The sequence below is a fragment of the Berghia stephanieae genome, chromosome 8, assembly GCF_034508935.2.
Source record: "Berghia stephanieae isolate SIO BIC M18660-M18661 chromosome 8, UCSD_Bste_1.3, whole genome shotgun sequence".
In the NCBI taxonomy this organism is placed as follows: domain Eukaryota; kingdom Metazoa; phylum Mollusca; class Gastropoda; order Nudibranchia; family Aeolidiidae; genus Berghia; species Berghia stephanieae.
In genome coordinates, this window is record NC_088367.1 from 9,019,709 (window position 1) to 9,032,122 (window position 12,414).

Below are 12,414 nucleotides of genomic sequence, written 5' to 3' on the forward strand. Positions count from 1 at the left end.
CAGATAGAGGGTAAAGCTTGAAGTTTAGATTACATTTTATGATAATTCAAACATACTGCCATTTTTGGTCCTGACCTTTATTAATGGTCTTCCACAATTAAAAAAAAATGTTTTAATGTTTGCTGTATTTTAAAACTTTTAGTTTAAGAGATTTAGCAGTATTTGTCCTGATCAGCTATGAGATTTTTTTTTGATTTTTAAAATCCTTCTGGGGATGGAAGGAGTTGTATTTGCAATGTAAATACAGATTTGTTTATTTTTACCGTGTGTTGCAATGTAAATACAGATTTGTTTATTTTTACCGTGTGTTGCAATGTAAATACAGATTTGTTTATTTTTACAGTGTGTTGCAATGAAAATACAGATTTGTTTATTTTTACCGTGTATCAGGACTATTTAGAAGTGGCTTATCACATTAAACAGTTGTCTCAAGGAGTGTACTTATTATTATAAGTTCCTTAACAACATTAAAACACCAATCTACAAACTCAAACATTTTCAAATATTCATCTGCACCCTGCACTATCAAAGACTGGAACGCTCTTCCCGAATCATGTGTGAACATAACAGATTTAGAATCATTCAAACGAAGATGATCAAAATTCTTCAGCCTTAACACCAACATTGGCTGTCACACTCAACAACTCTCTCTGTCTTCGAATACAAATACTCAGAATTGAGTCGACTTGGAGTAACAATCAGATTCTGATAGAAGCACAATAATAAATGTCAGCACCTGTGTGATGGGTGGATTCCGATAGAAGCACAATAATAAATGTCAGCACCTGTGTGATAGAAGCACAATGATAAATGTCAGCACCTGTGTGATAGAAGCACAATAATAAATGTCAGCACCTGTGTGATAGAAGCACAATAATAAATGTCAGCAGCTGTGTGATGGGTGGATTCCGATAGAAGCACAATGATAAATGTCAGCACCTGTGTGATAGAAGCACAATAATAAATGTCAGCACCTGTGTGATGGGTGGATTCCGATAGAAGCACAATGATAAATGTCAGCACCTGTGTGATAGAAGCACAATAATAAATGTCAGCACCTGTGTGATAGAAGCACAATAATAAATGTCAGCAGCTGTGTGATGGGTGGATTCCGATAGAAGCACAATGATAAATGTCAGCACCTGTGTGATAGAAGCACAATAATAAATGTCAGCACCTGTGTGATAGAAGCACAATAATAAATGTCAGCACCTGTGTGATAGAAGCACAATGATAAATGTCAGCACCTGTGTGATAGAAGCACAATGATAAATGTCAGCACCTGTGCGATGGGTGGATTCCGATAGAAGCACAATGATAAATGTCAGCACCTGTGTGATAGAAGCACAATGATAAATGTCAGCACCTGTGTGATGGGTGGATTCCGATAGAAGCACAATGATAAATGTCAGCACCTGTGTGATAGAAGCACAATGATAAATGTCAGCACCTGTGTGATGGAAGCACAATGATAAATGTCAGCACCTGTGTGATGGGTGGGAAACCTTATCGTTGGTCTTTTGTTGTTTCAGACTGTTTCCACCATACTGGAGAAGTTCAAAGAGAAGAAAATAACAGTTGTCCAAGCTCTCAGGGAGGCAATTGATGCGGCTCTCCAAGCTGTAGGTCATTTTATACTATTCTTCTTCTTCTTCTTCTTCTTCTTCTTCTTCTTCTTCTTCTTCTTCTTCTTCTTCTTCTTCTTCTTCTTCTTCTTCTTCTTCTTCTTCTTATTATTATTATTATTATTATTATTATTATTATTATTATTATCATTATCATTTGATATCAGTCCATAGATCCGTTTCATATAAAGCAGACAAATTAGACTGGTACTTGTGATGAACTTCCTGTGTCTTTCATTGTCACATTTCTTTTACCATGATAGGTCAGTAAAGTGAGCCAGGTTAGAGAAACAGATTAAATCTATTCTGGAACAAAAGAAATAGATGAGAAGGAGTGTTTCAAGTCAAATCCTTATTCAGCCAGTGCTAGCAATATTAAATAGTGATATCCGGGAAGGGTACAATACAATCAGTTTTATTTTTTAACCCTTTTCTAGTGAGTGCTTAAGGCATTGCACTTTCAGTTTTTTTTACCTTGGGCAAGATTAATAACTCTCAGATTGCACGGGTGATTCCTGTTGACATCAGACATTTGTTTGATGGATTATCTATGTTCCTCCAAGGAATGTCTAGGCAATGACATCTCACTGTGACAACACGGGTGATTCCTGTTGACATCAGACATTTGTTTGATGGATTATCTATGTTCCTCCAAGGAATGTCTAGGCAATGACATCTCACTGTGACAACACGGGTGATTCCTGTTGACATCAGACATTTGTTTGATGGATTATCTATGTTCCTCCAAGGAATGTCTAGGCAATGACATCTCACTGTGACAACACGGGTGATTCCTGTTGACATCAGACATTTGTTTGATGGATTATCTATGTTCCTCCAAGGAATGTCTAGGCAATGACATCTCACTGTGACAACACGGGTGATTCCTGTTGACATCAGACATTAGTTTGATGGATTATCTATGTTCCTCCAAGGAATGTCTAGGCGATGACATCTGACGGTGCCTTGTGGAAAGGCGTAATGTTTTTTTTTACTTTATGAAATTAATCATTTTTCAATTTGTTTCTATTTTTTTTTCCCCAGTGAAGACATTATATTAGGTCAATGGTTTGATTTTATTTTATTTCAGTCCTCATTTATTATCAAATTTTTTGTCTTGAGCTTTTATATAGCGCAATATCCACTAAAAGTGCTCAAAGCGCTTTACAGGGAGGTCCCTGACCAACAGCAACTTGTAACATGTAGTAGAATGAGACACGACGCCATATAGGCGATATTACAAACATAGACAATACTGTTAACGGTCAGGTACTCATTTTATACCTGAGTACGGTGAGAGAATGTGAGTAAAGAGCCTTTTCCAAGGACTCAACTATGCGCTGAGTGAAAGCGAATGTCACACCACTAGACGACATAGCTGCACATGTTGTCTTGTTATGAGTTGACAGATTGAATTGTATTTGATTATTCTGTTTGGATCTTTTTTAATCAACAGATCACTTTGGAATCTGTCATGGAGGATGTTTTGGCAGCTTTGGAAAATAAGAACCCGTCCATTAGAACGGAAACAGCCTTGTTCATCGCCAGAGCATTTGCCCGTCTCACACAGTCATCTCTTCCCAAGAAAATGCTGAAAGCCTATGTAGCTCCTTTGCTTAAGGTTAGGATCAGGTTTCTTCTTTCACTGGATGGAGGAGTCTTTTGACTTCCTACGATGGGCAGGGAGGTCACTCTTTCTGTGCCTTTTATAATATCCCTTTATCTAATTTCAATTTCCAGGTTGCTTTCCATCTTTGTCTTGGAATGGGGGACTCGGGACTACTCTGTTTTGTCTGTTGCCCTGGCCTAAGTCCATGGCTAGGAGGGAAACAGTTAAATGTATATAATTAGTTTTGGGAGATGATTTTTTTTTTCCCCCCATTGTAAATCATCTCTCTCTTATGAAATGATAGTGTGTTTTTAAAATTTTAAATATAATGTGAAAGCATTTGAGTGGATTCCTATTAGTGTTTTTGTCTGGATGAGACCTTTTGGTGACCTCAAACTTAAGTCCATTGATTGTTTGCACTGTGAATCTACGTCTGTTCTCTATTTGAACCAATCACTTTTTGCTTACTTTTTTCCTGAATGCTTTTAACTGTAAATCTAAATTTATTTGTTTATCCTATTTTCTTCCTTTTTACTCGCGCTAAAATGATCTTAAAGTGTTGTAAGTTCAGCATAAGTACAACCCTTGATAATAAAACAAAAATTTACTTTTCATAAATAAAAAAATTAATTAACTCTTTCAGCGCTGAGGCTATATTTGCATTTCCATCACAAAATGGCTGACACCTGATTGAGGCAGCATGAGAATGACAAGCTAAGACAAAGCGGCATTCGAAATCGGCACAAAATCTCAATTAAAATACCCCCCTAGGGCCAATTGAATATTCTGATGAAAGAAATGATACCATTGGTTCAATTTATAGTACTTTAGTAGAAAGTAGGATTGGATTACATTATTATTTTTGCCTTTCAAGACCGGCTGCACTGTGTGGCCATTAGCGAGTAGAACAGATTCTGCTCTGGCCGCATAGTGCGGCCAATGGCACTGAAAGAGTTAATTAATGGGTAATTGAGCATTTAAATAATCCCATTTCCTTCCTTTTAACCGACGCTGATATAACCTAAATGTGTCACAAGCGTCGTAAAATCCTTAAAAACAAAAACAACAAACATTTGACAAAGTATGAAAGCTGTCTTTTACTGTTCAAGCTGCCATCAGTTTTGACAATATCATTTACTCATTCACATTCACATTCACAATGTTGTTTCAGACGGCAAATGATGCAACGCCGGAGTTGAGAGAGGCTTCGTTTGAGGCTTTAGGTACGGCCATGAAAGTCGTGACAGAGAAAAACCTTGCACCGTTCCTTGTGGATGTGGATAGCCTGAAGATGCAAAAGGTAAGAATTGAAGTGTCTTGTCAATATAAATAGAATTGAAGTGTCTGTCAATATAAATAGAATTGAAGTGTCTGTCAATATAAATAGAATTGAAGTGTTTGTCAATATAAATAGAATTGAAGTGTCTGTCAATAAATAAAATTTAGATGTCTGTCATTAATATAATATGGCCTCATTCCTCTGTTTTGAAACTTTTGTTGTTTTTTTCAGCAAAATTTATTTGTTTCTTTGAATACTCAATTGGATAAAATATAATTATAATAATTTATAATTTATAATTATATCATTTCAATTTCTCTTCAACACCTCATTAAGTTTTGACCACAGTGAATTACTTGCAAGGTGTCAAGCATGTGGGAATGTGACAAAAACCATCAATTATTTTTTTTTTTAATTTCATTTTTGTTGTTGATGTTTAGTATTATAATTATTATTCGATTTAGCGCCAGTATCCACAAATAGTGCTCAGAGGTGCTTTACAATAGTTTTTTTTTTGGTATCACACAAGTTCATTCATTCGACTACGAACCCACAACAGTCACACACACACACATCTTGTTTGAAGTTCACATAGAATAACGAAAAAGCAGAATGAAAAAGATTTGTTTTTAAATGCCGTTTGAAGACTGGTAAACTTTTATATTGTCGGATTTTAGGTGGTAAAGAATTCCATATGATTGGAGTCGAAAATGCAAAACCACGCTCAGCAAGCTTTGGTCTTGGGATGTTTTTCTCCTTGATATTCCTTCACATGCTATTTATAGTAATGCAGGCCTACCACTTATACATATTCAATTGATATGGACAGATTTTTTAAAAGCAAACATTCCCCAAATTCAGATTTGTGTCATTCCACAAGACTATATAGCCATACACTGGAAGTATTTTCAGCTCTCCATTGTACATTTTACTCACATTACCCCCCTCCTCCTCCCCCTCATTTTTTCATAATCAGATCCAAGAGTGGTATGGTAAATGTGTTCTACTTAATGCCAAAGGGGAGCCACGTGGTGGCACTGCTGCTGCTCCTCCACCGACTGCGGCGGCAAAATCTGCGACTGCTGTTTCATCATCTTCCTCCACGACAGCTTCTAAAACTGGAAGCGAGGCACCTAAACCAGTCAAGAGACCAGGAAAGCCAGCAGTAAGTTATATCTAAATTCTAAATTATGTCCTTCCGCCATGACATAAGATGTCGTCCCCTAGGCATTCCACGAAGGATTATAGATAATTAATCAAACAAGATGTCTGATGTCAACAGGAATCACCCATGTTGTCACAGTGAGATCCCGTCCCCTAGGCATTCCATGAAGGATTATAGATAATTCATCAAACAAGATGTCTGATGTCAACAGGAATCACCCATTTTGTCACAGTGAGCAAATTAGGAGTTAATAATCTTGCTCAAAGAAAAAAACGAAAGTGCCTGAAGTGGGGCTTGAACCCAGGACCTTCCGGGTCACAGTGCAGTGCCTCAACCACTCGGCCACTAGTTATATAGAAGTGGAGAATATTGTTGCCTTGAGGTAGAAATCTGAAATTGTGTGTCTGAAGCCGTGCTAGACAAGTATTCCTTCCATTAGGCCCATGGAACTGGAGTTTATCCCAGTTTCAATAGCATGAAACGGACACTAGAAATTGCTTGCTACCCTTTAGATAGGACACTAGTCTATCGCAAAGTACTTTCAGACCCAGCTAACAAATCACTGCTGGATGGACAGGGGAGTTGTTTTTTTTAAACCACGACTTCACCCGGAATCAATCTAGGTCCCTTTGCGTGTGAAGCGAGTGCTCTACCAACTGAATTTTTTTTTCACTCACCCGGATGGAAAACCAAAAGTTACATGGACAGATACATATATATATATGGGATAGGAAGTAGACTGCTCTTTAGTAAGGAAGGGTGAATTAAAATACAATACAATAATGTTGTTATGATTAAGCGACATTTTGTATTGTATTTATTTTCATGCGTAATCTCATTTTGTAAAGATTCTTCTTTTTTCATATTTTGTATTTTCAGGCCGGAGGACCACCAGGGGGACCCAAGAAACCTGTGGGCAAGGCAAAGAAAGCTGGTGGAGAGGAAAAACTGGAAAATCTTCTCAGTGTAATTATTTGGTTTATTTCATTCTTTGTGTTGTAAAAAAACAAACAAACATTGCTTTGGAGACAAATAGATAGAGGAAATGTATTTTTTTACAACCAGACACTTTCAGACCCACAAAGATTGGCAAGAGACAAATAGATAGAGGAAATAAATGTTTTTACAACCAGACACTTTCAGACCCACAAAGATTGGCAACCAACTGCTGTCTTCATACTTTGTTTGATGTTTCCTCAGATTACATTTTAAAAATTCTCTCATTCCTGTGGCTGATATCACTGTTAAGCGTTGCAAATACGTAAAATAAATCACTCACGTTCCTGCAAATTGATGATAAAGATATCATGAGGGGAAAGAAGAAGAAAAATCACTCAGACAACAAAAAATATAAAAGATAAGTTCTCACCTCTAAGCTCCGATATGAAACTTTTGAAAAACTGAGATGGCAAAAAAAACATTTTAGATATACATTTTTTTCATGGATGATTTTTAAACGATCCAGGGATGTTTTAGAATAATTTCGTGCACAAATTTTTTTTTTTAAAAATCAAAGTCTCGCTAAAATATAAGAGGAAAACTGTTGAAACGACAGGCAGCGTGGCTCAGTGGTACGGTCTTTGCTTTGTACGGAGTTCAACTACCTGCCGCAATTTGCGGCACGGCACTGCACTGCAGCTGATGCCCGGGTTATTCCAGTCTTCCCTTGGAATAGACCCTAGAGACAAATTTCCCCGATGGGATGAATTAAGGGAATTTATTTTTTAAATATTTTTGTAATGTCGTGTTGATTTGATTGCAGGATGAAGCAGTTGAAGAGAAAGCCCAAGCCTTCTTTTCCGGTGACACCCTGACCACTCTGGTCAGCTCCAACTGGAAGGAGAGGTTGGCGGCTATGGAGACCATTGCAAAGGTAGCTCATCATCAACTTCTTCACATTTTATTAGAAGGAGATAAAATTAGCAACAGTTTGAAGCAGGGTTGAAATGACATTTTTATTTGTAAAGACAACTGTATTTATTTTTTTTTTTTGGGGGGGGGGGGGGGGCATATAAAGTTTAGGATATTTTCACTGACTCCTCCTCTTTTATTTAGGTTGACCCCTCTGCTTTTTATTTAAGTCTGGATTGGCAGGTACGGTACGCTGGAATCCGCATAGTGTGGTCTTGTGGTATGACACTCGCTTTCGGATCGCAAGGTCCTGGGTTCGAGCAGCTCACTCAGCACATAGTTGAGTCCTTGGAAAAGACTCTTTACTCACATTTTCTCACCGTACTCGTGTGTAAAACGAGTACCTGGCCGTTAACAGCATTGTCTCTGTCGGAAAGAATTGCAGTATAGCCTAACAGGCGTCATGTCTCGTTCTACATGTTTCGTGTTGCTGGTGGTCAGTGACCCCTTGTAAAGTGCTTTGAGCATGCTTAGTGGATATTGCGCTATATAAAAGCTCAAGTTTGTTTGTTTTTTAATTTTTTTCTATAATGTCAACACTCTTAAAGTCAACTTCTGCTTAAATTCAACACCTTTTGTTTGTCCTCAAATGTTCATGTTATTTATCTAAACATGTTCCATTGACACTGGATATTTAAAGTCAGTCAATCTTTCTGGTCAAGCCATGTTGGTTTTATCCGGATTTCACTTTGTTGTAATATAGTTGTACTTGAATGTCATTATTTGACCTGTTTTTAGGTTGTGAGCAGTACAAGTCGAGATGATATACCGTGTCAGGTGTGTGTACGTATCTTGATGAAGAAACCAGGATTGAAGGACACCAATTTCCAGGTAATATTTTCTTTCTTTTTTTTTCTTTCTTTTTTTCTTTCTTTCTTTTTTTCTTTCTTTCTTTCTTTCTTTCTTTCTTTCTTTCTTTCTTTCTTTCTTTCTTTCTTCCTTTCTTCCTTTCTTTCTTTATTTCTTTCTTTCTTTCTTTCTTTCTTGCTTTCTTTCTTGCTTTCTTTCTCTTGCTTTCTTTCTTGCTTTCTTTCTTTCTTTCTTTCTTTTTTTTTCTTTTTTTTTTTCTATTCTTTCTTTCTTTCTTTTTTTTTTTTTTTTTTTTTTCTTTTTCTTTTTTCTTTTTTTTTTTTCTTTTTTCTTTCTTTTTTTTTTGTTTTAAAAGTTTTTCAGGGACATTAGCCCCCACCCCCACCCCACCCACTTCCTCCTTCCAAGTAGATGATTTATTATGAATTTAACTTGACAAGACTGAAATCTTTTTACCTAGATGGTTTTATGACTCTCTCATTTCATTAGAAAAAGAAGTTTAGACAAACGTTTAGGATTTTAGAGTGAAATTTTTATTTTCTGATATTTCCTGAATTGCAAAATTTATTGTGAGGATGGATTGAGAATTGATCTTTTATATAGTGCAATATCCACGAAACGTGCTTAAGGCACTTTATAAAGGGGCCCTGAACAACAGCAACACATAACGAGTAGAGCGAGACATGACGCCTGTTAGGCGATATTACCATTTTTTTTCGGATAAACAAAGCTGTTAACGATCAGGTATTCATTTTACACCTAGTACAGTGAGAGAATATGAGTAAAGAGCCTTTTCCAAGGACTCAACTATGTGCTGAGCGAGGCTCGAACCCAGGACCTTCTGATCTGAAACATAACACTGGACCACATAGCCGCACTATAACTAGTGAATAACTACAGAATAAGAATAACTATTTAGATTTATATTAATTTTCTGCCACTCAGTTTGTTTGGATTTTAAAAGAACCATCAAATATGTGACACGGGGTATTGGATTGTAGTTTAAACTGTTTTTGATGGGATGTTTTTACAGGTTCTCAAGTTGAAACTGGATGTATTAGCCCAGCTTGCTCGCAACTCCAAATTCAGTAAACGGTCAGCAGAGTTTTGTATACCTGATGTGGTGGACAAGTTGGGGGACGTGAAGAATGGAGGGCCGGCCAAAGAGTCTTTGACCGCCATGTCAGAGGCTGTTGGTCTGGAGTATATCAGTATTGAGGTGGGTCAGTGGTGGTTGTGGGTTTTTTTGACCTCCTATAGTGGACACAGAGATTACTTGCTGTGTCTTCTATACTCTATAAATGTTTCCCAACTTGCTTTCCGTCTTTGTCTCTGACCTCCCATAGTGGACACAGAGATCCCTTGCTGTGTCTTCTATACTCTATAAATTTTTCCCAACTTGCTTTCCGTCTTTGTCTCTGACCTCCTATAGTGGACACAGAGATCCCTTGCTGTGTCTTCTATGCTCTATAAATGTTTCCCAACTTGCTTTCCGTCTTTGTCTCTGACCTCCCATAGTGGACACAGAGATCACTTGCTGTGTCTTCTATACTCTATAAATGTTTCCCAACTTGCTTTCCGTCTTTGTCTTGACTTGAAATGAGATTACCTAGTTTTGTCCTGGCCTTGCCCGAGAGGGAAGCAGTCAAATGTATGGTTAAAGTTTTGGGAGATTATATATTTTTTCTTGTTAATCATCTCTCTGTTATGTACTGTTTTCTTTTGAAGGTATAAAGGTTTGTAAACATTTGAGTGTATTCCTCTTAGTGGGATAATGTGCATAAGTCTGGATGAGACTTTTTGGTGATCTCAAACAAAGTACACTGATAATATGCTCTTGGAATCTACATCTGTTCTTATTGAACCAATTCCCCTTAGTCATTAGTCTTACTTTTAAATCTGGGATTTTTTTATTGTCCCATTTTCTTCCTTTTAACAGGCTCTGAAATGACCTGAATGTGTCGCAAGTGCCGTAAAACCCTTAAAAACAAAAGCAAAAAAACACGGTGGATGGTGTATAATCTTTTTGTCATTTATTCCAAAGTTTTTGACTGCCATAGTTTTAGGCTGTTGATCTGGAGTATATCAGTATTTAGCTGGGTCACTGGTGGTGGGGTTAAATCTGTTTGTCGTCAATTCTATTGTTTTCATACATTGAAAACTTTTTGTTTTAAATTGTGATCTTTGCATATACTTGTTGATACCAATCAGTACTGCTTTTGTAGTAGAATAAGTCTTTCGTGAAATTGTAAAATAAATGTTTCTTATTCTTTTCAGGAGTTGTTAACTTAATACTAGTCTAAAATCTAGTTGCTCCCTTACTGCTAACAAAAAAAAATCATTTCATGAAAGAAAGATTTTAAAAATCATATATCAAAGGAACTGGATTTCAAATAGGTTGTTGACATATTTTTCAGGTGATATCAAGAGCTTTTGAACTAAAAAACCCCAAAAATCAACAAGAATCTCTAGTATGGCTGTCCACAGGGGTCACTGAGTTTGGGATGAAGTAAGGATATTCATTTTGTCTTCCTATTCTTCCCACTAGTATTTGTGATCAAATGACAATGACAATAAATGAGAATGGTTGTTGATTGTGATTGATTTTTAATATGATAATAATGAACTGTTCTATCATTTACAATGTATAATCATATCAACAAGGGGTTGCCAATTTTCCGTATATTTACGGAATTCAGTATTCAATTATAAACTCTCAGTATATTTTCCAATCACCTGCTAAACTGAAAAAAAAAAAAGTGATTATATAATGTCTTTTTACTGGAGTTTAGCACTCAGAAAGGGGTCGGTCTACGTGTTTCTGTAAAAGTTCAGTCAATTTTTGCTTCCTGAATTGGCAACCCTGTATCAGAATTGATCAATTTAAACTTTGGTTTCCGATTGATAATTCGTGTTGGTAATTTTTTTTTTTTTTAGTTTGTTTTCATCAAATGCGAAAAGATCCTGTCATAATTTTAAGATTTCTCTCAGTTTAAGAACAAAATCTGCTCCTAGTAAATCTAACATTTAAGAAGCACTTTAAGACTGAATTATTTTGATTTTATGATTGATTTTTTAATTTAAAAAAATGTTTTCTTTGAATTTGATATATATATATACATATCTGTGGGCATGTCTGTGTGTTTGTGTGTGCGTGGATGGTTGTGCATTTGAGTTAATTATAAAGCGCTGCAGAGCACATTTTAGTGGGTGCTTAGGCGCTATAGAAATACTATTATTATTATTATTATTATTATTATTATTATTATTATTATTATTATTATTATTATTATTATTATTATTATTATTATTATTATTATTATTATTATTATTATTATTATTATTATTTCATTTCTGTGTAGAATCAAAGTGAAGGAGACCATTCCCATCATCAACAAGGCCCTTGCTAATTCTAACCCTGTAAGTGGATGATGATGATGATGATGATGATGATGATGATGACAATGTGGGAATGTCCTATTGTTATCCTCTGATTTCTCAAGCTTAGAGAGACAAATATTCTTTTTCTTCGTGAGATCGATTTGCACCATCTTAAACTTCTTGACACAATTTGTCTGACTTGCCTACTTCTGGGAAAATTTCATAGAACCACGAATTTTCTGGTCCTAATTGACAATTATTCTAGATCTCTTCTAATTCAATAAACTTCTTGAAATCAAAGTTTTGTTGCCAGAGCTAATTTATAAATGAGTTTAAAGCGTTAATTTAAAATAATTAAACACAAATTGGTCATTTTTAAAAGTAGTTATAATGCCTACTATGTTGTTACTACCCCTGAAAACTACGAATTTTTCTGATTTCAAGTAGGCAGGTCTGGTATCGATAATTCTTAATATGGAAAATTGAAATCAGCATTTTAGCTGTACATCTCTAAAAAGTTGCCCATTCTTCACTGACTCCATATGAGTTGCTTGGCTTTAGTTGTCTGGTTTAAGTAAGTTATTACAGCTAAAATTGGTTGAAAAAGAAAATTGTCCAACTATAAAGTTAGAAG

The 12,414-nt window shown here is 35.9% G+C and overlaps 1 protein-coding gene across 4 annotated transcripts in view; it reads left to right on the forward strand.

Annotated features, from left to right (window-relative positions):
- The window catches only part of LOC144978126 (cytoskeleton-associated protein 5-like), an 80,159-nt gene that overhangs the window by 11,850 nt on the left and 55,895 nt on the right, over positions 1-12,414 (forward strand). For all 4 annotated transcript variants that reach the window (XM_078923768.1, XM_078923770.1, XM_078923771.1 and 1 more), the window contains exons 10-19: positions 1,533-1,622; positions 3,082-3,246; positions 4,406-4,534; positions 5,490-5,678; positions 6,558-6,644; positions 7,441-7,551; positions 8,328-8,420; positions 9,433-9,618; positions 10,817-10,908; positions 11,762-11,819. In XM_078923768.1, coding sequence (XP_078779894.1) covers positions 1,533-1,622; positions 3,082-3,246; positions 4,406-4,534; positions 5,490-5,678; positions 6,558-6,644; positions 7,441-7,551; positions 8,328-8,420; positions 9,433-9,618; positions 10,817-10,908; positions 11,762-11,819 — 1,200 coding nt within the window. The remainder of the gene's footprint in view (positions 1-1,532; positions 1,623-3,081; positions 3,247-4,405; positions 4,535-5,489; positions 5,679-6,557; positions 6,645-7,440; positions 7,552-8,327; positions 8,421-9,432; positions 9,619-10,816; positions 10,909-11,761; positions 11,820-12,414) is intronic.